Below are 27,691 nucleotides of genomic sequence, written 5' to 3' on the forward strand. Positions count from 1 at the left end.
CTTGGCAGGAACTAATGGGGATCCATAATAAACCACAGGAAGAGTAGCTGCTGCCTTGGCAGGAACTAACGGGGATCCATAATAAACCCCAGGAAGAGTAGCTGCTGCCTCTGAGGCAGACTGGCTCTGAGCTGGGCTCTGAGGCAGACTGGGCTCTGAGGCGGACCGGGCTCTGAGGCAGACGGGCTCTGAGGCAGACGGGCTCTGAGGCAGACTGGCTCTGAGGCAGACTGGGCTCTGAGGCAGACTGGGCTGAGGCAGACTGGGCTCTGAGGCAGACTGGGCTGAGGCAGACTGGGCTCTGAGATGGGCTCTGAGGCAGACCGGGCTCTGAGGCGGACCGGCTCTGAGGCGGACTGGGCTCTGAGGCGGACTGGGCTCTGAGGCGGACTGGGCTCTGAGGCGGACTGGGCTCTGAGGCGGACTGGGCTCTGAGGCAGACTGGGCTCTGAGGCAGACCGGGCTCTGAGGCAGACCGGGCTCTGAGGCAGACCGGGCTCTGAGGCAGACTGGCTCTGAGGCAGACTGGGCTCTGAGGCAGACTGGGCTCTGAGGCAGACCGGGCTCTGAGGCAGACTGGGCTCTGAGGCGGAAGGTCTGTGTGTATCATACCGTGTCTACTTGCTGCTGTGGGCTAGACGTAGCAGACTGGCTCTGTTGAGGAGAGAACTGGGAGAGCTGCTGCTGCTGCTGCTGCTGCTGCAGAGAGTTAAAGATCAGAGGACCTGTAGGGATCTGGAGGGAGAGAGGAGGAGGGGGAGAGAGAGAGAGGAGGGGGAGAGAGGAGAGAAGGAGGGGGAGAGAGGAGGTGGAAGAGAGAGAGAGGAGGTGGAAGAGAGAGAGAGAAGGAAGCGGGGGAGTAGACAAAGTGAGAGACCGAGACAGATGAGGGGGGAGAGAGGGGGGAGAAAGAGAGAGAGAGGAGGGGGGAGAGAGGAGAGAGGGAGGGGACAGAGAGAGAGGAGGAGAGTGGGAGAGAGAGAGAGAAGGAAGAGGAGGGGAGAGGAAGAGGAGAGAGAGGAGAGAGAAGGAAGCACGAGAGGGGACAGAGAGAGATAAGGTTGGAGAGAGAGGAGGGGAGGGAGGGTGAGAGAGGGGGGCGAAACAGAGAGAAAGATGTAAAAAGGGAGGATGGATATTAAAATCAGGGACTCAGTCCAGTGTAAACACATTCTTCAGACCAGAGGATGAAGAGGAGGGACTCGGGGACTTACCTGGAGAAGGTTGAGTGGTCTGAGGCCTGGACTGCTGTTCAAACCAAATGGACTTCCTGTAACACACAGCAGTTCATTTATCTCTTCCTGTCGGCTTGGGACTGTGGTGAGGGTGTGTGACTGCGTGGTAGGCTGTCTGTGTTACCTGGTGTGGTAGGCAGTCTGTGTTACCTGGCTGTGTGGTAGGCAGTCTGTGTTACCTGGCTGTGTGGTAGGCAGTCTGTGTTACCTGGTGTGGTAGGCAGTCTGTGTTACCTGGCTGTGTGGTAGGCACTCTGTGTTACCTGGTGTGGTAGGCAGTCTGTGTTACCTGGTGTGGTAGGCAGTCTGTGTTACCTGGCTGTGTGGTAGGCAGTCTGTGTTACCTGGTGTGGTAGGCAGTCTGTGTTACCTGGCTGTGTTACCTGGCTGTGTGGTAGGCAGTCTGTGTTACCTGGCTGTGTGGTAGGCAGTCTGTGTTACCTGGTGTGGTAGGCAGTCTGTGTTACCTGGGTGTGGTAGGCAGTCTGTGTTACCTGGTGTGGTAGGCAGTCTGTGTTACCTGGCTGTGTGGTAGGCAGTCTGTGTTACCTGGTGTGGTAGGCAGTCTGTGTTACCTGGCTGTGTTACCTGGCTGTGTGGTAGGCAGTCTGTGTTACCTGACTGTGTCGTAGGCATCAGTCCTCCCAGACCACTGAGGTTGAGACCAGAACCCAACATCTGACTGGAAGTCATCAGAGTCTGGGGACTGCTGCACGGACACACAGAGAGAGACAGAGACTCAGTGAGCGTAGCCTTGCTATTGAGAAAGGCCGCCGTAGGCAGACCTGGCTCTCAAGAGAAGACAGGATGTGTGCAACACTGCCCACAAAATGAGGTGGAAACTGAGCTGCACTTCCTAACCTCCTGCCAAATGTATGACCATATTAGAGACACATATTTCCTTCAGATTACACAGATCCACAAAGAATTTGAAAACAAATCTAATTTTGATAAACTCCCGTATCTACTGGGTGAAATACCACAGTGTTCCATCACAGCAGCAAGATTTATGACCTGTTGCCACAAGAAAAGGGCAACCAGTGAAGAACAAACACCATTGTAAATACAACCCATATTTATGCTTATTTATTTTACCTTTTGTACTTTAACTATTTGCACATTGTTACAACACTGTATATAAACATAATATGACACTTGAAATGTCTTTATTCTTTTGGAACTTCTGTGAGTGTAATGTTTACTGTTTAATTTGTATTGCTTATTATCTATTTCACTTGCTTTGGCAATGTTAAGATATGTTTCCCATGTCAATAAAGCCCCTTGAATTGAGAAAGAGAGAAAGAGAGAGAGACACATTGTTATATTGCATCACCCTGCAGACCTAGCAGGGGGAGAGAGAGACACATTGAGTAGACTGAAATAGATTGAGCTATAATGACAGACAAGGCTTAGAGACAAGACAGAAAGACAGAGTGAGGTATAACTCAGACAAGACAGAAAGACAAGACAGAGTGAGGTATAACTCAGACAAGACAGAAAGACAGAGTGAGGTATAACTCAGACAAGACAGAAAGACAGAGTGAGGTATAACTCAGACAAGACAGAAAGACAAGACAGAGTGAGGTATAACTCAGACAAGACAGAAAGACAAGACAGAGTGAGGTATAACTCAGACAAGACAGAAAGACAAGACAGAGTGAGGTATAACTCAGACAAGACAGAAAGACAAGACAGAGTGAGGTATAACTCAGACAAGACAGAAAGACAAGACAGAGTGAGGTATAACTCAGACAGGGCTTTAAGACAAGACAGAGTGAGGTATAACTCAGACAAGACTGAAAGACAGAGTGAGGTATAACTCAGACAAGACAGAAAGACAGAGTGAGGTATAACTCAGACAGGGCTTTAAGACAAGACAGAGTGAGGTATAACTCAGACAAGACAGAAAGACAGAGTGAGGTATAACTCAGACAAGACAGAAAGACAGAGTGAGGTATAACTCAGACAAGACAGAAAGACAGAGTGAGGTATAACTCAGACAGGGCGTAAAGACAAGACAGAGTGAGGTATACCTCAGACAGGGCGTAAAGACAAGACAGAGTGAGGTATAACTCAGACAAGACAGAAAGACAGAGTGAGGTATAACTCAGACAAGACAGAGCAAGACAGAGTGAGGTATAACTCAGACAAGACAGAAAGACAGAGTGAGGTATAACTCAGACAAGACTGAAAGACAGAGTGAGGTATAACTCAGACAGGGCTTTAAGACAAGACAGAGTGAGGTATAACTCAGACAGGGCAGAAAGACAAGACAGAGTGAGGTATAACTCAGACAAGACAGAAAGACAGAGTGAGGTATAACTCAGACAAGACAGAAAGACAAGACAGAGTGAGGTATAACTCAGACAAGACAGAAAGACAGAGTGAGGTATAACTCAGACAAGACAGAAAGACAGAGTGAGGTATACCTCAGACAGGGCGGAAAGACAAGACAGGGTGAGGTATAACTCAGACAAGACAGAAAGACAGACTGAGGTATAACTCAGACAAGACATATTTAGTCTCGCGTCTCGCAGTCAGAAGCTGTACTAGACAGATCCTAGTGCCTACAGAGAAACGGAATCCTTACCGGTCGGTGATGTGTTCAGATATCCAAACTTTAAATATTGTTTAATCATCAGTTATATTCGAGACATGAGGGGTGCCAAAGCCCGGTTTCTACACCAGAAGTTAATGGGTCATTTGTAGGAGGAAGGTATATGATGGAGGCAATTAAGCTTGGAATGTATTGAGTTAAGGAAAGACGATCACTCGTTGGCAGGCCTTGACGGAGAGATGAGGATGAGTGAGGAATGGGGGGGGGTCGAGGTCAGGTCACGATAAGGAACAGTTTAAACGCCCGTATCACTTCACTTCCTGCCTAGTAATAAAGAGGTAATGTTTACAGAGAAGGAGGATACTCCATCCAAATTGGGGTTTATATATATATATATATACATATATACACATACATTTCATGCATTTTTTTTTATTTAGAAAAAAAAATATATATATATATATATTTTTTTTTTTTGTACTGGCCCCCCGTGGGAATCGAACCCACAACCCTGGCGTTGCACACACCATGCTGGCGTTGCAAACACCATGCTCTACCAACTGAGCTACAGGGTAGGGGGTCACGGAGAAGAGGGTGTCAGGGGGAAGAGGAGGGGAGAGAAGAGGGGTAGAAAAGAGGGGGGTTAGGGCAAAGAGGGGGTTCATGGTAATTACACAAACAGGTATGTATTTGTCTTATGCAGCTGTATTGGCCCAATGGGTGAATAAACTTGATTTAACCTTTACTAATCGTCCGTGAGTTTTACACCAGACAAATCGAGTAGGTAGATTCAGAGCAGCGGTTTTTAAAACCCTCTCCTCAGGCATCCCCAGACATTACCCCATTTTATTGTAGCCCTGAACTAGCTCACCGGATTGACCTAATCAAGGGTTTCATGACAATTAGCATCAGGTTTTGGCTATAGCTCTGTAATAGAATCAAATCAACCCGACTATTAAAAAGGTCCCCGGAGGTTTTAAAACAACTAGGATTTGATTTGGATATATTTTCGTCCTCATTTGGACTAATCTTCCAAGTGTCCTTAAATATTAAAATACAATTTATAATACGAACACATTTTTCACATAAATATATAACACACTGTTACAAACAGACATGATACACTAATATATTGACCAGATAAATACTCTAACAGTCTAAAAATATATATTGATTCTTCATCTACCATTGTCCAGCACAACTTTCCTATGTATTATATTTTAAATGGTTTTAAAGTATTGTTTACATTTTATATATTGAAAAGTTTCTAGTTTCCTCAGTTCAATTATTCCATTTCTTTATTGCTCTAAATTGAAATGTTTTTTATTTTTTATGCCTATTTCTCTTTTCTGTCTGGATAACACATAGACGGTGGACAATCTATTCCTGGGTTAGAGTTTGTAGATCCTTACCAGACAGATCCCACCACGTTAAGGAAGTTGAGTCCAGCAGGGTTAGCCATGACCTGAGAGGAGCTGGTCCGTGTTGTGATGGAGGTTCCCATGGTGGCTAGAGGGATATTCATTACGGGTAGAGCCTGGGACAGGGACAGCTGCTGGGGGTAGGGGGTCAGGAGGGCCTGGGGGTCCGGAGGGGTGGGGGTGACGGAGGGAGGGAGGGAAAGGAGGGAGTCGGGGGGTGAGGAGTGGAACAAGGGGTGTTGGTTGGGGTGGGCGGCCTCGGGGTCCCCGATCCTGAGAGAGGAGAGAGAGAAGAGGGGGTCAGGAGGAATAGAGGGGTAGAGAAGAGGGGGAGAGAAGAGGGGGTCAGGGGGAAGAGGGGGGAGAGAAGAGGGGGTCAGGGGGAAGGGAAGAGGGGGTCTCGAAGAAGAGGGGGTCAGGGGGAGGAGGGGGAGAGAAGAGGGGGTCAGGGAGAAGATGGGGAGAGAAGAGGGGGTCACGGAAAAGAGGGGGTCAGGGGGAAGAGAGGGGAGAGAAGAGGGGGTCACGGAAAAGAGGGGGTCAGGGGGAAGAGAGGGGAGAGAAGAGGGGGTCAAAGAGAAGAGGGGTAGAAAAGAGGGGGCGAGAAGAGGGGGGTCACGGAGAAGAGGGGGTCAGGGGGAAGAGGGGCGGAGAGAAGAGGGGTAGAAAAGAGGGGTTCAGGGCAAAGAGGGGGTTCATGGTAATTACACAGGTATATACTGTTACAACTTGGTTACATAGTAAAGCATTTGTAACATGTTACCAAAACCATGTATTACATAAAGTTATTAGACAACATGAATCCACATTTACTGGACTGGTTGAACAGTACAGAATATAACCTCTCCCAGGGATCTAGTTTCACACCAGTATGTTGTAGGGGGATCTAGTTTCACACCAGTATGTTGTAGGGGGATCTAGTCTCAGACCAGTGTGTTGTAGGGGATCTAGTTTCAGACCAGTATGTTGTAGGGGATCTAGTCTCAGACCAGTATGTTGTAGTGGATCTAGTTTCAGACCAGTATGTTGTAGGGGATCTAGTTTCAGACCAGTACGTTGTAGGCGATCTAGTTTCAGTCCAGTATGTTGTAGTGGGATCTAGTTTCAGACCAGTATGTTGTAGGGGATCTAGTTTCAGTCCAGTATGTAGGGGATCTAGTTTCAGACCAGTATGTTGTAGGGGATCTAGTTTCAGTCCAGTACGTTGTAGGGGATCTAGTTTCAGACCAGTATGTTGTAGGGGATCTAGTCTCAGTCCAGTATGTTGTAGTGGATCTAGTTTCAGACCAGTATGTTGTAGGGGATCTAGTTTCAGACCAGTATGTTGTAGGGGATCTAGTTTCAGACCAGTACGTTGTAGGGGATCTAGTTTCAGACCAGTATGTTGTAGGGGATCTAGTTTCAGACCAGTATGTTGTAGGGGATCCAGTTTCAGACCAGTATGTTGTAGGGGATCTAGTTTCAGTCCAGTATGTAGGGGATCTAGTTTCAGACCAGTATGTTGTAGGGGATCTAGTTTCAGACCAGTATGTTGTAGGGGATCTAGTTTCAGTCCAGTATGTAGGGGATCTAGTTTCAGTCCAGTATGTTGGGGATTGTCATGACGTTGTCCTGTTGGTGAGGTTTGTGACCCACATAAATACCTTTCCTCCTTTTCTCTCTCTACTCTACAGAACGGACTCTTAGAAAGCTCTTTGTTAACATAGAGAGAGTCTGGTAACATCAAAAGGTTGGGGAATGGAACCATATTTCGGTAATCCAACCAGTTGAAAGTATCCGTTGGTACTTAATGAATATGATGTCAGATCAGTTGGCGTCTGAGACATGATGACTGATGACAGGACGACATAAACTGTATCTTGGAAAATCTACACATTCTAGTTATCAGATTCACATGGAATTGTTGTGCAATTTAAATGTTTAAATATGAAACTATTTGTGAAAAGATGAAATGTCATTTTACCTTCTAAATGAGAGAATTGTTTTCATAAATTAACTATGGTCACTCAGTGGCCCCGCCCATGTGAACAGGCATTGGTTGTGAACTATGAAATACGCCCTTCTCTCAAACCACTATAAAAGCCCATTGACGAAAGTCAACCTTGTGTTCCCGGTGACGTGAGGACTGACGTCCATACGTTTAGAAGGGCGAATTTCAACGTGGAAGATGACGATCGACATGCCGGAAGGATGAATTTCGACTACACCAGCCAGAATATAGCATGAGCTTATACTATGGCAACTTGGTATGAACTTTGAACTCTTATTCACTAAAGAAGTGATACATCCTAGACGTCGAGTTATCAGCAGCAGCTGTAAACGTCGGCTAGGAAAGGACGGACAAAGTATCCGTTCTACCACACGACGACGGTACTACAACGTATCCGTTCTACCACAAGACATATTCTTCAAAGGACAAGGGAGATCTCTGCTGGGCAACCCAGCCTTCCATCTACGACCAATCTACCGAAGCGCAGCTCAGAGTAAATATTTCTTGCCTTTTCCTTTTCCAAATGGGCGGTTATTTAGAATGCGTAAGACTCTGTATTTACGATGGCGTAGCTTCATGAGGTCCGATAGAGACCCAATCCTTTTGTTCCTCAGTCTTCCCGCGCTTTCATTCAAAACCCAACCCCTCTTCCTGTGTGTAACCAGCCGTCATATCGGTTCCGTCCACTAGGGACTTTTTCTTTTATGACATAATTAGTAATCAATGTATCCTCTGTATATGTAATTCTGTGTGATTTATTTAGGTATTTAGTAAATAAATAAATAAACCAAATTTTGTATTGCTGATTCAACTTGTAAGCCAGGGTCCGTGAAGATAACCAAGAATTTTACGACGTTCAGATGAGACTACATAAGGTGACGATTAAATATTGACTGCTATTGATGTAAAAGATTACCAGGTCTTTAAGAGTTTATTCGGAAGACAACATTCTTCCGTGGTGCCCCGACTTTCTAATTAATTACATTTACATGATTAGTTTAAATCAGGAGAGATTGAAAATGTCTCAAGATACCCACCAGCGAGTCTGCGCATGCTTTGAGAATGTGCCCTGGTGTTCCGTTTGGATACGTTCTTATCGTCACTGTGGGGACGACATCGTCCATGTACTTACTGATGAAGCCCGTGACTGATGTGGTAAGCTCCTCAATGCTATCGGATTGAATCGCGGAACATATCCCAGTCTGTACTAGCAAAACAGTCTTGTAGCCCTCGCGTATGCTTCGTCCGACCACTTCCGTATTGAACGCATCACTGGTACTTCCTGTTTGAGCTTTTGTTTCGAAGCAGGACAGTGGGAGTCATGGTCAGAATTGCCAGAGGAAGGACGAGGGAGGGCCTTGTGTGCGTTTCTGTGGGTAGAATAAAAGTGGTCTAGCGCCCCTAGTGGTGCAGGAGATGTATTGGTAGAAGTGAGGTAGGACGGTTTTAAGTCTCCCCGCATTAAAAAGTCCCCGCTCACCAGAAACGCTGCCTCTGGGTGAGCGATTTCCTTTTTTTTTATGGCCCCATACAGGTGATTAAGTGCCAGAGTGGTGTTGGCCTGTGGAGGAATGTAGACAAGCCGTGATAATTACGGATGAGAACTCTCTTGGTAGATTAAAAAAAGGTCTGCAGCTTACCATGAGGTATTCTATATCATGTGAGCAAAAGCTGAAGATTTCCTTCACACTAGAAGCAGCACATCAGTTGTTATTTATGATAAAACACCTCCTTTTGTGTTCCTCGAAGCCGGCCGTCCTGCTGCCACGGAAATGGAGAATCTACAGAGTACTACGTGCATGGCGTCATCATCCAGACACGTCTTAGTAAGACATATAATACTGAAGCTGTTCCAAAGTCTCTCTGATAAGAGACTCTCGAATGAAGCTCATCCATTTTATTCTCGAGTGACTGGACATTTGAAAACAGAATGGAAGGGAGGACCCGTTCGGGTTTTTCTCTTCGCCTCAATTTCACCAGGACTCCACCTCCTCTCCCGCGTTTACGGCTACAGTATTTTGATAGCACATGGAACAAAGGAATAGGGTCGGGTATAAACAGTGGAATAGCTGAGCTGGAGATTAAGTCCTATTTGAAGTCTAAATGGAGGTTCAGTAACTGTTTATCTGATGTCCAGAAGTGATTGGTGGTCATATGTTATACTAGTATGAACGTTATGTACAGACAAAGTTAAGATAAACACTAAAGTCACTCAATAGAAAAGTCGGGTTGGAACTCGTAAGCCTTCTCTGATTGGGTTGGAACTCGTAAGCCTTCTCTGATTGGGTTGGAACTCGTAAGCCTTCTCTGATTGGGTTGGAACTCGTAAGCCTTCTCTGATTGGGTTGGAACTTGTAAGCCTTCTCTGATTGGGTTGGAACTCGTAAGCCTTCTCTGATTGGAACTCGTAAGCCTTCTCTGATTGGGTTGGAACTTGTAAGCCTTCTCTGATTGGAACTCGTAAGCCTACTCTGATTGGGTTGGAACTCGTAAGCCTTCTCTGATTGGGTTGGAACTCGTAAGCCTTCTCTGATTGGTGCCATCTTCCACACATGGCTGACCGTTTGATAAACTGACTGACTGACTGTTTGACAGACTGGTCAGGTACTCACTCTGTGTCGACCCCATGGGAGACAGGGCTGCTGGGGACAACAACCCCACCTGTCCTAACTGCCTCCCCAGCTGTAACCCCTGTCCCAGCTCCACTGAGTGCTTCCTACTCAGAGACTGGGGCTTGACTGAGCAGGGGCCTGTTCCTGGTCGGGGCGTAAGACACTTAAGGAGACCACTGGTAGCCTGCGCTGAACTATACAGGTTACCTTGAGAGAGGAGAGGAGGAAGAGAGGGAGCAGAGAGAGAGAGAGAGAGAGAGAGAGAGAGAGAGAGAGAGAGAGAGAGATGGGAGAAAGTAGGAGCACCAATCAGATGTCAAGTAGAGAAGAACGACTTTCCGGAATGAGATGCAGACGCAAACCTCCAGGCTGGTTAGAGAAGGGGGTAACCTGAGGAGCTGCTGCCCGACCCGGAGGGTAGTTTGATGGGGGGAGGCCGGTGTTTCACCCCCTTCCCCAACACAGCTGACGGCTGAACCAAGGCTGATAGACCGTCCGCCTGGGGACACACAACGGGCATTAGGTGAATCAACAACAACAACAACAAGCTCTATATCTCTCTCTCTGCTTGGCTGAGAGTTGGTTCTATAGCGTGTTTTGGTGTGTACCTCTCTCTCTCTGCTTGGCTGAGAGTTGGTTCTATAGCGTGTTTTGGTGTGTACCTCTCTCTCTGCTTGGCTGAGAGTTGGTTCTATAGCGTGTTTTGGTGTGTATCTCTCTCTCTGCTTGGCTGAGAGTTGGTTCTATAGCGTGTTTTGGTGTGTACCTCTGTCTCTCTGCTTGGCTGAGAGTTGGTTCTATAGCGTGTTTTGGTGTGTACCTCTCTCTCTGCTTGGCTGAGAGTTGGTTCTATAGCGTGTTTTGGTGTGTACCTCTCTCTCTCTGCTTGGCTGAGAGTTGGTTCTATAGCGTGTTTTGGTGTGTACCTCTCTCTCTGCTTGGCTGAGAGTTGGTTCTATAGCGTGTTTTGGTGTGTACCTCTCTCTCTGCTTGGCTGAGAGTTGGTTCTATAGCGTGTTTTGGTGTGTACCTCTCTCTCTGCTTGGCTGAGAGTTGGTTCTATAGCGTGTTTTGGTGTGTACCTCTCTCTCTGCTTGGCTGAGAGTTGGTTCTATAGCGTGTTTTGGTGTGTACCTCTCTCTCTGCTTGGCTGAGAGTTGGTTCTATAAGCGTGTTTTGGTGTGTACCTCTCTCTCTGCTTGGCTGAGAGTTGGTTCTATAGCGTGTTTTGGTGTGTACCTCTCTCTCTGCTTGGCTGAGAGTTGGTTCTATAGCGTGTTTTGGTGTGTATCTCTCTCTCTGCTTGGCTGAGAGTTGGTTCTATAGCGTGTTTTGGTGTGTACCTCTCTCTCTGCTTGGCTGAGAGTTGGTTCTATAGCGTGTTTTGGTGTGTACCTCTCTCTCTGCTTGGCTGAGAGTTGGTTCTATAGCGTGTTTTGGTGTGTACCTCTCTCTGCTTGGCTGAGAGTTGGTTCTATAGCGTGTTTTGGTGTGTACCTCTCTCTCTGCTTGGCTGAGAGTTGGTTCTATAGCGTGTTTTGGTGTGTACCTCTCTCTCTGCTTGGCTGAGAGTTGGTTCTATAGCGTGTTTTGGTGTGTACCTCTCTCTCTGCTTGGCTGAGAGTTGGTTCTATAGCGTGTTTTGGTGTGTACCTCTCTCTCTCTGCTTGGCTGAGAGTTGGTTCTATAGCGTGTTTTGGTGTGTACCTCTGTCTCTCGGTCGGCGGAGAGTTGGTTCTGTCCCATGATGCCTGAGTTATGAGACATTTTCACCTGGCACTTCACATCCTGCTCATACACACCTTTATACTGGGACAGAAACCTGTAACGCGCACGCACGCACACACACATACGCACACACACACACACCACAGTCAACGCCCTACTACACAGTCAACGCCCTACTACACAGTCAACGCCCTACCACACAGTCAATGCCCTACTACACAGTCAACGCCCTACCACACAGTCAACGCCCTACCACACAGTCAACGCCCTACCACACAGTCAACGCCCTACCACACAGTCAACGCCCTACTACACAGTCAACGCCCTACTACACAGTCAACGCCCTACCACACAGTCAACGCCCTACTACACAGTCAACGCCCCACTACACAGTCAACGCCCTACCACACAGTCAACGCCCTACTACACAGTCAACACCCTACTACACAGTCAACACCCTACTACACAGTCAACGCCCTACTACACAGTCAACACCCCACTACACAGTCAACGCCCTACTACACAGTCAACGCCCTACTACACAGTCAACGCCCTACTACACAGTCAACACCCTACACCAGAGAACAAATGTTTTCAGAAAGGACAAATAGACAGTCACTTACCGATCAGCATCTCTCTTTGAGCCTATTAGGAACCTGGTGGGGGAAAAAAAGACACTGTCAAAGCCAGTGAAAATATTATGTTCCTCTGCAGGTTTGTTCCCTCGCCAGTCTCCTTACGGTGGATGTATGAGGAGAAGGTCGTTCCTGTCCTCCTCTGCTTTGGGTTCTTTGGCGCAGTAGATCTTTCCGTAGACCAGAGGGTCCCCCACCGACTGGAAGATGGACACCTTGGTCCTCTGGCCCTGGCCCCCAACCTCACACTCAAACGTATAGTCATCTATCACTTCCTGTCCGGGGGAAATAAAGAGTGTGACACCAGGAAGTGAGTAGTCTTACCTCTGCAGGCCAGACAGTGGGTCAGTAAGAGGGGAAGATAAAGAGTGTGACACCAGGAAGTGAGTAGTCTTACCTCTGCAGGTCAGACAGTGGGTCAGTAAGAGGGGAAGATAAAGAGTGTGACACCAGGAAGTGAGTAGTCTTACCTCTGCAGGCCAGACAGTGGGCTGAGACTCCTGCAACTTCACTGACTTCTCTACCACTGCATATTTCTCTACCTGGGAACACAGAGACAGTATGAACACTAGTCAAGGGCTCATTTCCAATTCAAGTCAGTCAATTCAGGAAGTAAACTGAAATTCTAATAATAAAAAAACAGCATCTATTTTCAATGAGCTCAATAAGCTGAAAAAGGAGAAAAAAAACGATTTTATTTCAAAAAGGTATTTTTCATTTAAAACACTTCCTGAAATGACTAGCTTCCCTGTGGCTCAGTTGGTAGAGCATGGTGTTTGCAACGCCAGCGTTGTGGGTTCGATTCCCACGGGGGACCAGTACAAAAAAAATGTATGCATTCACTACTGTAAGTCGCTCTGGATAAGAGCGTCTGCTAAAATGTAAATGTTAAAAATGACTGACTTCAATTGATATTGACCCCGACCCTGGTCCATATCTCAGTACCAGTCACTGACTGACAACGTTTGTGGCAGACAGGTAGCTGTGGTTGAGAAAGACTGACTCACACCAATCTCCTTGGGGACAGTGAGTTGACAGTTGCTCTGCTTCCACATGTCCACACACTGTAAAGGAGAGAAAGGGGGGAGGACAGAGAACGGTGAGAACGGTGAGAGGTCAGTCTGATCCCAACGTGTTGTCCGGATTGGATTTGTTAATAAAAGTGTTTTTGTAAATTGGAAGAGGGGGGGGTAATTGTGATCTGACGTTTCCGGCCTTGGAGATCTTCAGGTCTATCGAAGGGGCAGGCTTCCTCTCCTTCCTCCTCTGCAGGTAGTCATAGAGACCCAGCTGGGGGGGCGTGGCCAGGTAGGACACCTCCTGTTGACGGTTTAGCGCCGCCCGAGAGTGACGCTTAAAACAACTACGGACAGAGGAGAAACAGGTCAGTGTGTCTGTGTGTGTGTGTGCCTGTGTGTATCTGTGTGTGTGTGTCTGTGTGTGTGTGCCTGTGTGTATCTGTGTGTGTGTGTCTGTGTGTGCGTTTCTGTGTGTGTGTCTCTGTGTGTGCATTTCTGTGTGTGTGTTTGTGTGTGTGTGTGTGTGTGTGTGTGTGTGTACCGTTTCATGGAGAACGTGTTCATCTTCTGCCTGTTATAGAGCAGGTGATTGGCTGTACAGGTGACAGAGATCGACGGATCCAGACACAGAGGATCAGCTGTGGCCAGCAGTAACTGGCTCTCTAACTGGAACTTATCCTCCTGGAGGAGGAGAGAACAGAGGAGAACAGAGGAGGAGAACAGAGGAGAACAGAGGAGGAGAACAGAGGAGAACAGAGGAGGAGAACAGAGGAGAACAGAGGAGGAGAACAGAGGAGGAGAACAGAGGAGGAGAACAGAGGAGGAGAACAGAGGAGGAGGAGAGAGGAGGACCGAGGAGGAGAACAGAGGAGGAGGAGAGAGGAGGAGAACAGAGGAGGAGAACAGAGGAGGAGAACAGAGGAGGAGGAGAGAGGAGGACCGAGGAGAACAGAGGAGGAGGAGAGAGGAGGACCGAGGAGGAGAACAGAGGAGGAGGAGAGAGGAGGAGAACAGAGGAGGAGAACAGAGGAGGAGGAGAGATGAGAGGTGAGACGAGAGATGAGACAAGGAGAAGAGAGGAGAGATGAGAGGAGAAATGAGAGGAGAAATGAGAAGAGGAGAAGAGAGGAGAGATGAGAGGAGAAATGAGAGGAGGAGAGGAGAGATGAGAGGAGAAATGAGAGGAGGAGAGGAGAGATGAGAGGAGAAATGAGAGGAGAGGAGAGATGAGAGGAGAAATGAGAAAAGGAGAAGAGAGGAGAAATGAGAGGAGAGATGAGAGGAGGAGAGGAGAGATGAGAGGAGAAATGAGAGGAGGAGAGGAGAGATGAGAGGAGAAATGAGAGGAGGAGAGGAGAGATGAGAGGAGAAATGAGAGGAGGAGAGGAGAGATGAGAGGAGAAATGAGAGGAGGAGAGGAGAGATGAGAGGAGAAATGAGAAGAGAGGAGAGATGAGAGGAGAAATGAGAGGAGGAGAGGAGAGATGAGAGGAGAAATGAGAGGAGGAGAGGAGAGATGAGAGGAGAAATGAGAAAAGGAGAAGAGAGGAGAAATGAGAGGGGGAGGGAGAGATGAGAGGAGGAGAGGAGAGAGAGATGAGAGGAGAAATGAGAGGAGGAGAGGAGAGATGAGAGGAGAAATGAGAGGAGGAGAGGAGAGATGAGAGGAGAAATGAGAGGAGGAGAGGAGAGATGAGAGGAGAAATGAGAAAAGGAGAAGAGAGGAGAAATGAGAGGAGAGATGAGAGGAGGAGAGGAGAGATGAGAGGAGAAATGAGAGGAGGAGAGGAGAGATGAGAGGAGAAATGAGAGGAGGAGAGGAGAGATGAGAGGAGAAATGAGAAGAGGAGAAGAGAGGAGAGATGAGACAAGGAGAAGAGAGGAGAGATGAGAGGAGAGGAGGAGAAGAGACGACAGATGAGAGAAATGGAAAAAGGGAAAAGAGAGGAGGTGGTGGGGGGGAAAGGGAGAGAGGAAGAGAGAGAGAGGGAAAGAGAAGGGGGATAGATGACGAGGGCGGTGATAAGGGAGGAACATGCAAGAAGGGTGGAAGGGGAGAGGAAAGGAGAAGAGAGGAAAAGAAGGGAAGATGAAGGTGGATGATGAGAAAAGAGGAGGTAAATTAGACAGATGTGATTAATTGATTAATTGATGTGATTGTTGGTGTGATCAGGTTCGTATGACCTCGGTAACTCACCTGTGTCCATTTCTGGTGGTCACTGGTCATGGCATGGACGTCACAGACCAGTGTCTGGGGACAGCAGGGTCAAAGGTCAGAATTTAGTATCCACGTTCCAAGCTGTAATGATTGAAGGCTATTCTGGAATAAAATGTCCTATGTACATCATTCTTTTATACATTTTTTTTTTTTAATCACTTTTACCCCTTTTTCTCCCCAATTTCGTGGGATCCAATTGGTAGTTACAGTCTTGTCCCATCGCTGCAACTCCCCTACGGACTAGGGAGAGACGAAGGTCGAGAGCCATGCGTCCTCCGATACATGACCCTGCCAAGCCACACTGCTTCTTGACACACTGCTCGCTTAAACCCGGAAGCCAGACGCACCAATGTGTCGGAGGAAACACCATGAAGCTGGCGACCGGAGGTCAGCTTGCAGGCGCCCGGCCCGCCACAAGGAGTCGCTAGAGCGAGATGAGACGAGGAAATCCCGGCCGGCCAAACCCTCCCCCAACCCGGACGACGCTGGGCCAATTGTGCACCGCCTCGTGGGTCTGGGATCGAGCCTGGGATCGAACCCGGGTCTGTAGTGACGCCTCAAGCACTGCGATGCAGTGGCTCAGACCGCTGAGTCACTCAGGAAGCCTTTTGCACATCATTCTGATAGCATATCATCATCACCACTCTGACATAACGAACAGGTCTCTCCTTCTCATGGCTCTCTTCTTCTCATGGCATGTTCTACTGACATACAGTACCAGTCAAACGTTTGGACACACCTAATCTTTCAAGGATTTTTCTTTATTTCATTTTTTTTACTATTTTCTACAATGTAGAAAATAGTAAAAACTATGAAATAACACATATAGAATCATGTAATAACCCCCAAAAAAGTGTTAAAGCAAAATATATTTTATATTTGAGACTCTTCAAAGTAGCCACCCTTTTTGCCTTGATGACAGCTTTGCACACTCTTGGCATTCTCTCAACCAGCTTCATGAGGTAGTCACCTGGAATGCATTTCAATTAACAGGTGTGCCTTGTTAAAAGTACATTTTCTAGAGTGTTCTCCTGGTTCTTACCTGCATGGTGGCCGTTCTATCCATTCATGTCTATGGTTCTAGAGTGTTCTCCTGGTTCTTACCTGCATGGTGGCCGTTCTATCCATTCATGTCTATGGTTCTAGAGTGTTCTCCTGGTTCTTACCTGCATGGTGGCCGTTCTATCCATTCATGTCTATGGTTCTAGAGTGTTCTCCTGGTTCTTACCTGCATGGTGGCCGTTCTATCCATTAATGTCTATGGTTCTAGAGCAATGATATTCAAAGTGGGGGTATTGTGTGTGTGTGTGTGTGTGTGTGTGTGTAAGTCTATGGGTATCTACTAGCATGCTAACAGATATGCCCATAGATTCCCAGTTATTGCGCTAACGCTAGTTAGCATTGGCTCGCGAAACTACCTTCATACTAGAGAGAGACATTTCCAAAAATGTGAAGTATCCCTTTAAGGTTGTGTTGTTCGATTCGGGGTCGAGTCCCCGTTGAAAAAGTTGGTATACCACTGTTCCCTTGCTTCTCACCCTGCACGGTGTCTGCTCTATACGTTATATTTCTATGATTGTAGAAGGCAGTGCTAGTTCCATGCCTGCACGGTGTCTGCTCTATACGTTATATTTCTATGATTGTAGAAGGCAGTGCTAGTTCCTACCTTGCACGGTGTCTGTTCTATACGTTATATTTCTATGATTGTAGAAGGCAGTGCTAGTTCCTACCTTGCACGGTGTCTGCTCTATACGTTATATTTCTATGATTGTAGAAGGCAGTGCTAGTTCCTACCTTGCACGGTGTCTGTTCTATTCGTTATATTTCTATGATTGTAGAAGGCAGTGCTAGTTCCATGCCTGCACGGTGTCTGCTCTATACGTTATATTTCTATGATTGTAGAAGGCAGTGCTAGTTCCATGCCTGCACGGTGTCTGTTCTATACGTTATATTTCTATGATTGTAGAAGGCAGTGCTAGTTCCTACCTTGCACGCTGTCTGTTCTATACGTTATATTTCTATGATTGTAGAAGGCAGTGCTAGTTCCATGCCTGCACGGTGTCTGTTCTATACGTTATATTTCTATGATTGTAGAAGGCAGTGCTAGTTCCATGCCTGCACGGTGTCTGTTCTATACGTTATATTTCTATGATTGTAGAAGGCAGTGCTAGTTCCTACCTTGCACGGTGTCTGTTCTATACGTTATATTTCTATGCTTGTAGAAGGCAGTGCTAGTTCCATGCCTGCACGGTGTCTGTTCTATTCGTTATATTTCTATGATTGTAGAAGGCAGTGCTAGTTCCATGCCTGCACGGTGTCTGTTCTATACGTTATATTTCTATGATTGTAGAAGGCAGTGCTAGTTCCATGCCTGCACGGTGTCTGTTCTATACGTTATATTTCTATGATTGTAGAAGGCAGTGCTAGTTCCATGCCTGCACGGTGTCTGTTCTATACGTTATATTTCTATGATTGTAGAAGGCAGTGCTAGTTCCATGCCTGCACGGTGTCTGTTCTATACGTTATATTTCTATGATTGTAGAAGGCAGTGCTAGTTCCTACCTGCACGGTGTCTGCTCTATACGTTATATTTCTATGATTGTAGAAGGCAGTGCTAGTTCCATGCCTGCACGGTGTCTGCTCTATACGTTATATTTCTATGATTGTAGAAGGCAGTGCTAGTTCCTACCTTGCACGGTGTCTGCTCTATACGTTATATTTCTATGATTGTAGAAGGCAGTGCTAGTTCCTACCTTGCACGGTGTCTGTTCTATACGTTATATTTCTATGATTGTAGAAGGCAGTGCTAGTTCCTACCTGCACGGTGTCTGCTCTATACGTTATATTTCTATGATTGTAGAAGGCAGTGCTAGTTCCTAACTGCACAGTGTCTGTTCTATTCGTTATATTTCTATGATTGTAGAAGGCAGTGCTAGTTCCTACCTGCACGGTGTCTGCTCTATACGTTATATTTCTATGATTGTAGAAGGCAGTGCTAGTTCCATGCCTGCACGGTGTCTGCTCTATACGTTATATTTCTATGATTGTAGAAGGCAGTGCTAGTTCCATGCCTGCACGGTGTCTGCTCTATACGTTATATTTCTATGATTGTAGAAGGCAGTGCTAGTTCCATGCCTGCACGGTGTCTGCTCTATACGTTATATTTCTATGATTGTAGAAGGCAGTGCTAGTTCCATGCCTGCACGGTGTCTGTTCTATACGTTATATTTCTATGATTGTAGAAGGCAGTGCTAGTTCCATGCCTGCACGGTGTCTGCTCTATACGTTATATTTCTATGATTGTAGAAGGCAGTGCTAGTTCCTACCTGCACGGTGTCTGTTCTATACGTTATATTTCTATGATTGTAGAAGGCAGTGCTAGTTCCATGCCTGCACGGTGTCTGCTCTATACGTTATATTTCTATGATTGTAGAAGGCAGGGCTAGTTCCTACCTGCACGGTGTCTGCTCTATACGTTATATTTCTATGATTGTAGAAGGCAGTGCTAGTTCCATGCCTGCACGGTGTCTGCTCTATACGTTATATTTCTATGATTGTAGAAGGCAGTGCTAGTTCCTACCTGCACGGTGTCTGTTCTATACGTTATATTTCTATGATTGTAGAAGGCAGTGATAGTTCCTACCTGCATGGTGGGCCGTAGCAGGACGTGTCTGTTCTATACGTTATATTTCTATAATTGTAGAAGGCAGTGCTAGTTCCTACCTGTACGGTGTCTGCTCTATACGTTATATTTCTATGACTGTAGAAGGCAGTGCTAGTTCCTACCTGCATGGTGGGCCGTAGCAGGACGTGTCTGCTCTGGAAGGAGGGCATCTTAGTGTTGCCAGACTGTCTGTAGTCTCTGACCTCTGTTACCACACAGCCACAGTGGAAGATGTTCACCTGGACAAGGAGACAGAGAGGGGACAAGGAGACAGAGAGAGGGGCCAAGGAGACAGAGAGGGGCCAAGGAGACAGAGAGAGGGGCCAAGGAGACAGAGAGAGGGGCCAAGGAGACAGAGAGAGGGGCCAAGGAGACAGAGAGAGGGGACAAGGAGACAGAGAGAGAGGACAAGGAGTCAGAGAGAGGGGACAAGGAGTCAGAGAGAGGGGACAAGGAGTCAGAGAGAGGGGACAAGGAGTCAGAGAGAGGGGACAAGGAGACAGAGAGAGGGGACAAGGAGACAGAGAGAGGGGACAAGGAGACAGAGAGAGGGGACAAGGAGACAGAGAGGGGACAAGGAGACAGAGAGGGGACAAGGAGACAGAGTGGGGACAAGGAGACAGAGTGGGGACAAGGAGACAGAGAGGGGACAAGGAGACAGAGTGGGGACAAGGAGACAGAGTGGGGACAAGGAGACAGGGAGGCAATACCTAGGACTTCTCTAAGAGATCGACCAGGATAGGAGGAACACACACCTGGGACTTCTCTAATAGATCGACCAGGATAGGAGGAACACACACCTGGGACTTCTCTAATAGATCGACCAGGATAGGAGGAACACACACCTGGGACTTCTCTAATAGATCGACCAGGATAGGAGGAACACACACCTGGGACTTCTCTAAGAGATCAACCAGGATAGGAGGAACACACACCTGGGACTTCTCTAAGAGATCAAACAGGATAGGAGGAACACACACCTGGGACTTCTCTAATAGATCGACCAGGATAGGAGGAACACACACCTGGGACTTCTCTAAGAGATCAACCAGGATAGGAGGAACACACACCTGGGACTTCTCTAAGAGATCGACCAGGATAGGAGGAACACACACCTGGGACTTCTCTAAGAGATCGACCAGGATAGGAGGAAGCTCCTCGGCATCCAGGTACTCCAACAGCTGTCCTTCCTCATACGGCAGACGGATCGTCTCAGAGTCTAGCAAACAAAGACATCCTTCCAAAATGATACATACAGTACCTCAGAGATTCAATGACACATACAGTGTGGCGTTATGTCATCAGGATGTACCGTGTGTGTGGTGTGTGTGTGTGTGTGTGTGTGTGTGTGTGTGTGTGTGTGTGTGTGTGTGTGTGTGAGATTTTAAAGGTTTGGTTAGGATCGATTGATCTCGGACTCTCACCAGATCCATTCTTGCCGCGGAGCATGAGGGAGAATCCCTGGTTGCCAGGGTAAAGGTTGACGACCAGACACGACACTGAGTCCTGAGACACCAGCTTCTCCAGCAGGTTGACATTCCTACGCAGCTTCTACCCAGGAAGAACAGGACAACAACTATCAACAACAATAAATTATATAGGTTTATCAATTCAACGATGCATTCACAACTCCTAATACACAGGGAAGGACATGAACCGATAAAATTCAATGATTAGGACATAATCATTAACAATAAATATAATAACAATCCATTGGCATTATTATACAGATTTTAGTCAGGAAGAACAGGAAAACAACATTCATTCATTATTTCACTGATTACAGGAAAAGTGGATATTCATAAGCAGGACGATTCATTCACATTCCTAAAGGGCTTCTGAAAGGGGAGACATTAGGAAAATACTCTTCAACTAAACTGTACTCCCCTGCACACTGACTCAGTACCATAACACCCTGTATATAGCCTGCACACTGACTCTGTACCGTAACACCCTGTATATAGCCTGCACACTGACTCAGTACCATAACACCCTGTATATAGCCTGCACACTGACTCAGTACCATAACACCCTGTATATAGCCTCCACACTGACTCAGTACCATAACACCCTGTATATAGCCTGCACACTGACTCAGTACCATAACACCCTGTATATAGCCTGCACACTGACTCAGTACCATAACACCCTGTATATAGCCTGCACACTGACTCTGTACCGTAACACCCTGTATATAGCCTGCACACTGACTCAGTACCGTAACACCCTGTATATAGCCTGCACACTGACTCAGTACCGTAACACCCTGTATATAGCCTCCACACTGACTCAGTACCATAACACCCTGTATATAGCCTGCACACTGACTCAGTACCATAACACCCTGTATATAGCCTGCACACTGACTCAGTACCATAACACCCTGTATATAGCCTCCACACTGACTCAGTACCATAACACCCTGTATATAGCCTGCACACTGACTCAGTACCGTAACACCCTGTATATAGCCTCCACACTGACTCAGTACCATAACACCCTGTATATAGCCTGCACACTGACTCAGTACCATAACACCCTGTATATAGCCTCCACACTGACTCTGTACCATAACACCCTGTATATAGCCTGCACACTGACTCAGTACCATAACACCCTGTATATAGCCTGCACACTGACTCAGTACCGTAACACCCTGTATATAGCCTCCACACTGACTCAGTACCATAACACCCTGTATATAGCCTCCACACTGACTCAGTACCATAACACCCTGTATATAGCCTCCACACTGACTCAGTACCATAACACCCTGTATATAGCCTGCACACTGACTCAGTACCATAACACCCTGTATATAGCCTGCACACTGACTCAGTACCATAACACCCTGTATATAGCCTGCACACTGACTCAGTACCATAACACCCTGTATATAGCCTGCACACTGACTCAGTACCATAACACCCTGTATATAGCCTGCACACTGACTCAGTACCATAACACCCTGTATATAGCCTCCACATTGACTCTGTACCGTAACACCCTGTATATAGCCTCCACATTGACTCTGTACCGGTACCCTCTGTATATAGCCTCCACACTGACTCTGTACCGTAACACCCTGTATATAGCCTGCACACTGACTCAGTACCGTAACACCCTGTATATAGCCTGCACACTGACTCTGTACCGTAACACCCTGTATATAGCCTGCACACTGACTCAGTACCATAACACCCTGTATATAGCCTGCACACTGACTCTGTACCATAACACCCTGTATATAGCCTGCACACTGACTCAGTACCATAACACCCTGTATATAGCCTGCACACTGACTCAGTACCATAACACCCTGTATATAGCCTCCACATTGACTCTGTACCGTAACACCCTGTATATAGCCTCCACATTGACTCTGTACCGGTACCCTCTGTATATAGCCTCCACACTGACTCAGTACCATAACACCCTGTATATAGCCTCCACACTGACTCAGTACCATAACACCCTGTATATAGCCTGCACACTGACTCAGTACCATAACACCCTGTATATAGCCTGCACACTGACTCAGTACCATAACACCCTGTATATAGCCTGCACACTGACTCTGTACCGTAACACCCTGTATATAGCCTGCACACTGACTCAGTACCATAACACCCTGTATATAGCCTCCACACTGACTCTGTACCGTAACACCCTGTATATAGCCTCCACACTGACTCTGTACCATAACACCCTGTATATAGCCTCCACACTGACTCAGTACCAGTACCCCCCTGTATATAACCTCCACATTGACTCTGTAACAGTACCCCCTGTATATAACCTCCACATTAACTCTGTACTGGTACCCCCTGTATATAACCTCCACATTGACTCTGTACCGGTACCCCCCTGTATATAACCTCCACATTGACTCTGTACCGGTACCCCCTGTATATAGCCTCCACATTGACTCTGTACCGGTACCCCCTGTATATAGCCTCCACATTGACTCTGTACCGGTACCCCCTGTATATAGCCTCCACACTGACTCTGTACCGGTACCCCCTGTATATAGCCTCCACATTGACTCTGTACCGTAACACCCTGTATATAGCCTCCACATTGACTCTGTACCGGTACCCCCTGTATATAGCCTCCATACTGACTCTGTACCGTAACACCCTGTATATAGCCTGCACACTGACTCAGTACCATAACACCCTGTATATAGCCTGCACACTGACTCAGTACCATAACACCCTGTATATAGCCTCCACACTGACTCAGTACCATAACACCCTGTATATAGCCTGCACACTGACTCAGTACCATAACACCCTGTATATAGCCTGCACACTGACTCAGTACCATAACACCCTGTATATAGCCTCCACACTGACTCTGTACCGTAACACCCTGTATATAGCCTCCACACTGACTCTGTACCATAACACCCTGTATATAGCCTCCACACTGACTCTGTACCGTAACACCCTGTATATAGCCTCCACACTGACTCTGTACCATAACACCCTGTATATAGCCTCCACACTGACTCTGTACCGTAACACCCTGTATATAGCCTCCACACTGACTCTGTACCATAACACCCTGTATATAGCCTCCACACTGACTCAGTACCAGTACCCCCCTGTATATAACCTCCACATTGACTCTGTAACAGTACCCCCTGTATATAACCTCCACATTAACTCTGTACTGGTACCCCCTGTATATAACCTCCACATTGACTCTGTACCGGTACCCCCCTGTATATAACCTCCACATTGACTCTGTACCGGTACCCCCTGTATATAGCCTCCACATTGACTCTGTACCGGTACCCCCTGTATATAGCCTCCACATTGACTCTGTACCGGTACCCCCTGTATATAGCCTCCACACTGACTCTGTACCGGTACCCCCTGTATATAGCCTCCACATTGACTCTGTACCGTAACACCCTGTATATAGCCTCCACATTGACTCTGTACCGTAACACCCTGTATATAGCCTCCACATTGACTCTGTACCGGTACCCCCTGTATATAACCTCCACATTGACTCTGTACTGGTACCCCCTGTATATAGCCTCCACATTGACTCTGTACCGGTACCCCCTGTATATAGCCTCCACATTGACTCTGTACCGGTACCCCCTGTATATAGCCTCCACATTGACTCTGTACCGGTACCGCCTGTATATAGCCTCCACATTGACTCTGTACCGGTACCCCCTGTATATAGCCTCCACATTGTACTGGTACCCCCCTGTATATAGCCTCCACATTGACTCTGTACCGGTACCCCCTGTATATAGCCTCCACATTGACTCTGTACCGGTACCCCCTGTATATAGCCTCAACATTGACTCTGTACCGTAACACCCTGTATATAGCCTCCACACTGACTCTGTACCGGTACCCCTTGTATATAGCCTTCACATTGACTCTGTACCGGTACCCCCTGTATATAGCCTCCACATTGTACTGGTACCCCCCTGTATATAGCCTCCACATTGACTCTGTACCGGTACCCCCTGTATATAGCCTCCACATTGACTCTGTACCGGTACCCCCTGTATATAGCCTCCACATTGACTCTGTACCGGTAGCCCCTGTATATAGCCTCCACATTGACTCTGTACCGGTACCCCCTGTATATAGCCTCCACATTGACTCTGTACCGGTACCCCCTGTATATAGCCTCCACATCGACTCTGTACTGGTACCCCCTGTATATAGCCTCCACATTGACTCTGTACCGTAACACCCTGTATATAGCCTCCACACTGACTCTGTACCGGTACCCCTTGTATATAGCCTTCACATTGACTCTGTACCGGTACCCCCTGTATATAGCCTCCACATTGACTCTGTACCGTAACACCCTGTATATAGCCTCCACATTGTACTGGTACCCCCCTGTATATAGCCTCCACATTGACTCTGTACCGGTACCCCCTGTATATAGCCTCCACATTGACTCTGTACCGGTAGCCCCTGTATATAGCCTCCACATTGACTCTGTACCGTAACACCCTGTATATAGCCTCCACATTGACTCTGTACCGGTACCCCCTGTATATAGCCTCCACATTGACTCTGTACCGGTACCCCCTGTATATAGCCTCCACACTGACTCTGTACCGGTACCCCCTGTATATAGCCTCATTATTGTTATTTTATTGTGTTACTTTGTAATTCTTATTTTTTATTTATTTTACTTTAGTTTATTTGGTAAATATTTTCTTAACTCTTCTTGAACTGCATTGTTGGTTAAGGGCTTGTCAGTAAGCATTTCACGGTAAGGGTCTACACTTGTTGTATTCGGCTCATGTGACAAATAAAGTTTGATTTGAATTGACATCAGGGTCAATGGGATCAACGTTCATTAGGAAACAGAAGAAAACTATCTGAAGTAAACTTCTCCAATAACAACACTGGTTTTCCTTTTCTGCTACAAAAAAAAACCTAAAACATTTTGCTATGAAGCTACAAATCAATAGGTCCAATGATTAGGTCTGTCAAATGCTTGTATTTCTATACGACTGGACTTCTACCTTGAGCTCTGGTTCTTTATCACACTCTTCGATGTAGAGCTCGTATAGTTTCTGGTATAGACTCTTCCTCCCTCCGGACAACGCTCTCCTCTTGGCTGGCTGTTGACGAGCACTTTCAACAATGTACTGAACGAAGACAAACACAAAAGTCTGATGTATTTGAACTGATACACACACACACACACACACACACACACACACACACACATATATATATATACAAACTTTTACCTCAGCCCGATCCAATGCATATTCCAAAACTTCTTTCTGCAAATAGAACATTTGAAATTCATTATTGTAGTCTTCAGTTGTCTTCTCTGGCCACAGGGAAACACAGATAAATAGTAAGCTAGCTAGCTATCTAGCTATAGCCCCATGCCATGGTTATGTAGCAGACACACTTCACCATGGAAACAGAAGAGTCAACACATGTGCACAGATATAGCTATGGCGGGCAAGATCACAAGTAGATAGATAGATACTGGCTATAGTGTATAAATAGGCGCACAGAGAGATCAGAGATGGATAGATGGGGTGGCAGGTAGTCTAGTGGTTAGAGCGTTAGGACAGTAACCCGAAAGGTTGCTAGTTCAAATCCCCGAGCTGACAAGGTCAAAATCTGTCGTTCTGCCCCCTGAACAAGGCAGTTAACCCACTGTTCCCCAGTAGGCCGTCATTGTAAATAAGAATTTGTTCTTAACTGACTTGCCTAGTTAAATAAAGGTTAAATAAATAAAAAAGAGATGCTTACCATTGTTGTCTGCCACCGGTAGCTGGGTGAGTGACCGCTTGCAGCAGACCTCGCTGTCCTTAGCCCCACACCGTCACCTCCATAGAGCGACCGACAACACACACGGCCCGGGTCAAACCTGGTCTACACACACTGTCAACACACACGGCCCGGGTCAAACCTGGTCTACACACACTGTCAACACACACGGCCCGGGTCAAACCTACTCAACACACACGGCCCGGGTCAAACCTAGTCAACATACACTGTCAACAACAGCAAAAAGACACACCCACCGTTTGAGCGGGTTGGCTAGAAATACTGTCCAGGTAAGTTTGATAGTGTGGCGATTTCTCAACAAATAGTGCATAATATATCTGTATGTACAAAATAACTCAGTTTCGATCGATACATTTTGAAGAAATCGCGTTATTTTCACTATGATAACTTTATTCTGACAGGCGAGCGATTACCAGTTGGTTCATAGCAACAGCTCGCTGGCTAACTAGCAGGTTAGCATAGCTTAGCATTGCTTCTTCGGAAACTGCAAAAGGTTAGCTAGCTGGGAGCAAAAACGCCTGAAGCAGCGTCAATCTAAAACAGTAGAATGGACGTGCCTTATGAGTTGCCTTATTGTAGATCAATGCTTAAAAACAATATATTATTTCAGTGCGTTCATTGGAAGAAAAATGAAAAGAAAACTCACAGCAGCAGCCATTTTCTTCCAGTGTGACAACAAAAGCTAAACTTCCGGTAAGAGTCGTAGACAGGAAACAAAACTTTTCCCAGAGCAGAAAATGCTTTGGAATATTCTCCTGTCTAAAGTTTTCATTCAGCAATATTGATAGAAATTAATATATATTAAAAAAAATAATTTGAATAATAAGATAAGCACATTGATGTATTATGTTGACGTTTGATTTAGCTACTGAGACGGAGAGACTTGTGTGCACACTGCACAGATTGTACTGTAAACTGATAGGCCTATCAATAGTTTAGGACTATATATCAGATCAAGTTTGATCTCAGAAATCAGTGAGTTGAGCTTGAAAGGTAACCCTAGAGTAGACATTTATGCATAGGCCTATTTGACAACTTGTAGGCCCTGTTAGCCTGCAGGGCCTACATTCACATTGGTTTCTTTTCAACCAGTGCACGTATAAAAAGGGAATCTGACACAAACTAAAACTACAGATGAAGTCAGAAGTTTACATACACTTAGGTTGGAGTCATTAAAACTCCTTTTTCAACCACTCCACACATTTCTTGTTAACAAACTATAGTTTTGGCAAAGTCGGTTAGGGCATCTACTTTGTGCATAACACAAGTAATTTTTCCAACAATTGTTTACAGACAGATTAT

General features: G+C 46.6%; 2 protein-coding genes and 1 long non-coding RNA gene across 4 annotated transcripts in view; all 3 read right to left on the reverse strand.

Annotated features, from left to right (window-relative positions):
• LOC123742370 (dolichyl-phosphate beta-glucosyltransferase-like) overlaps positions 1-610 on the reverse strand; it is a 27,980-nt gene extending 27,370 nt beyond the window's left edge. The window contains 1 exon segment of the mRNA XM_045716277.1: positions 122-610. Within this exon segment, the coding sequence (XP_045572233.1) occupies positions 122-610 (489 nt within the window).
• A 1,223-nt stretch (positions 611-1,833) lies between these two features.
• LOC106583669 (transcription factor SPT20 homolog) lies at positions 1,834-27,094 on the reverse strand. 2 transcript variants are annotated; one of them, XM_045717451.1, is made up of 19 exons: positions 27,036-27,094; positions 26,351-26,482; positions 25,831-25,866; positions 25,600-25,725; positions 20,504-20,630; positions 20,150-20,298; positions 19,202-19,318; positions 15,395-15,448; positions 13,739-13,878; positions 13,385-13,541; positions 13,186-13,242; positions 12,649-12,720; positions 12,284-12,453; positions 12,167-12,199; positions 11,523-11,637; positions 10,206-10,314; positions 9,816-10,022; positions 5,205-5,486; positions 1,834-1,944 (listed from the first exon to the last, which is right to left on the reverse strand). In XM_045717451.1, the coding sequence occupies exons 2-18, from the start codon at positions 26,351-26,353 to the stop codon at positions 5,362-5,364; spliced, it is 1,797 nt and encodes a 598-aa protein (XP_045573407.1). In that variant the 5' UTR covers positions 26,354-26,482; positions 27,036-27,094; the 3' UTR covers positions 1,834-1,944; positions 5,205-5,361. The 2 variants fall into 2 exon arrangements, with proteins under 2 accessions (XP_045573407.1, XP_045573408.1); XM_045717452.1 differs by lacking the exons at positions 1,834-1,944; positions 11,523-11,637 and having other exon boundaries at positions 5,468-5,486.
• LOC123742516 (uncharacterized) lies at positions 10,388-11,516 on the reverse strand. Its single transcript, XR_006769701.1, has 2 exons — positions 11,417-11,516; positions 10,388-11,264 (listed from the first exon to the last, which is right to left on the reverse strand). It is a non-coding gene; the product is annotated as an uncharacterized lncRNA (long non-coding RNA).
• Positions 27,095-27,691: the final 597 nt, after the last annotated feature.

This window comes from Salmo salar, chromosome ssa04, assembly GCF_905237065.1.
Source record: "Salmo salar chromosome ssa04, Ssal_v3.1, whole genome shotgun sequence".
Lineage (NCBI taxonomy): Eukaryota > Metazoa > Chordata > Actinopteri > Salmoniformes > Salmonidae > Salmo > Salmo salar.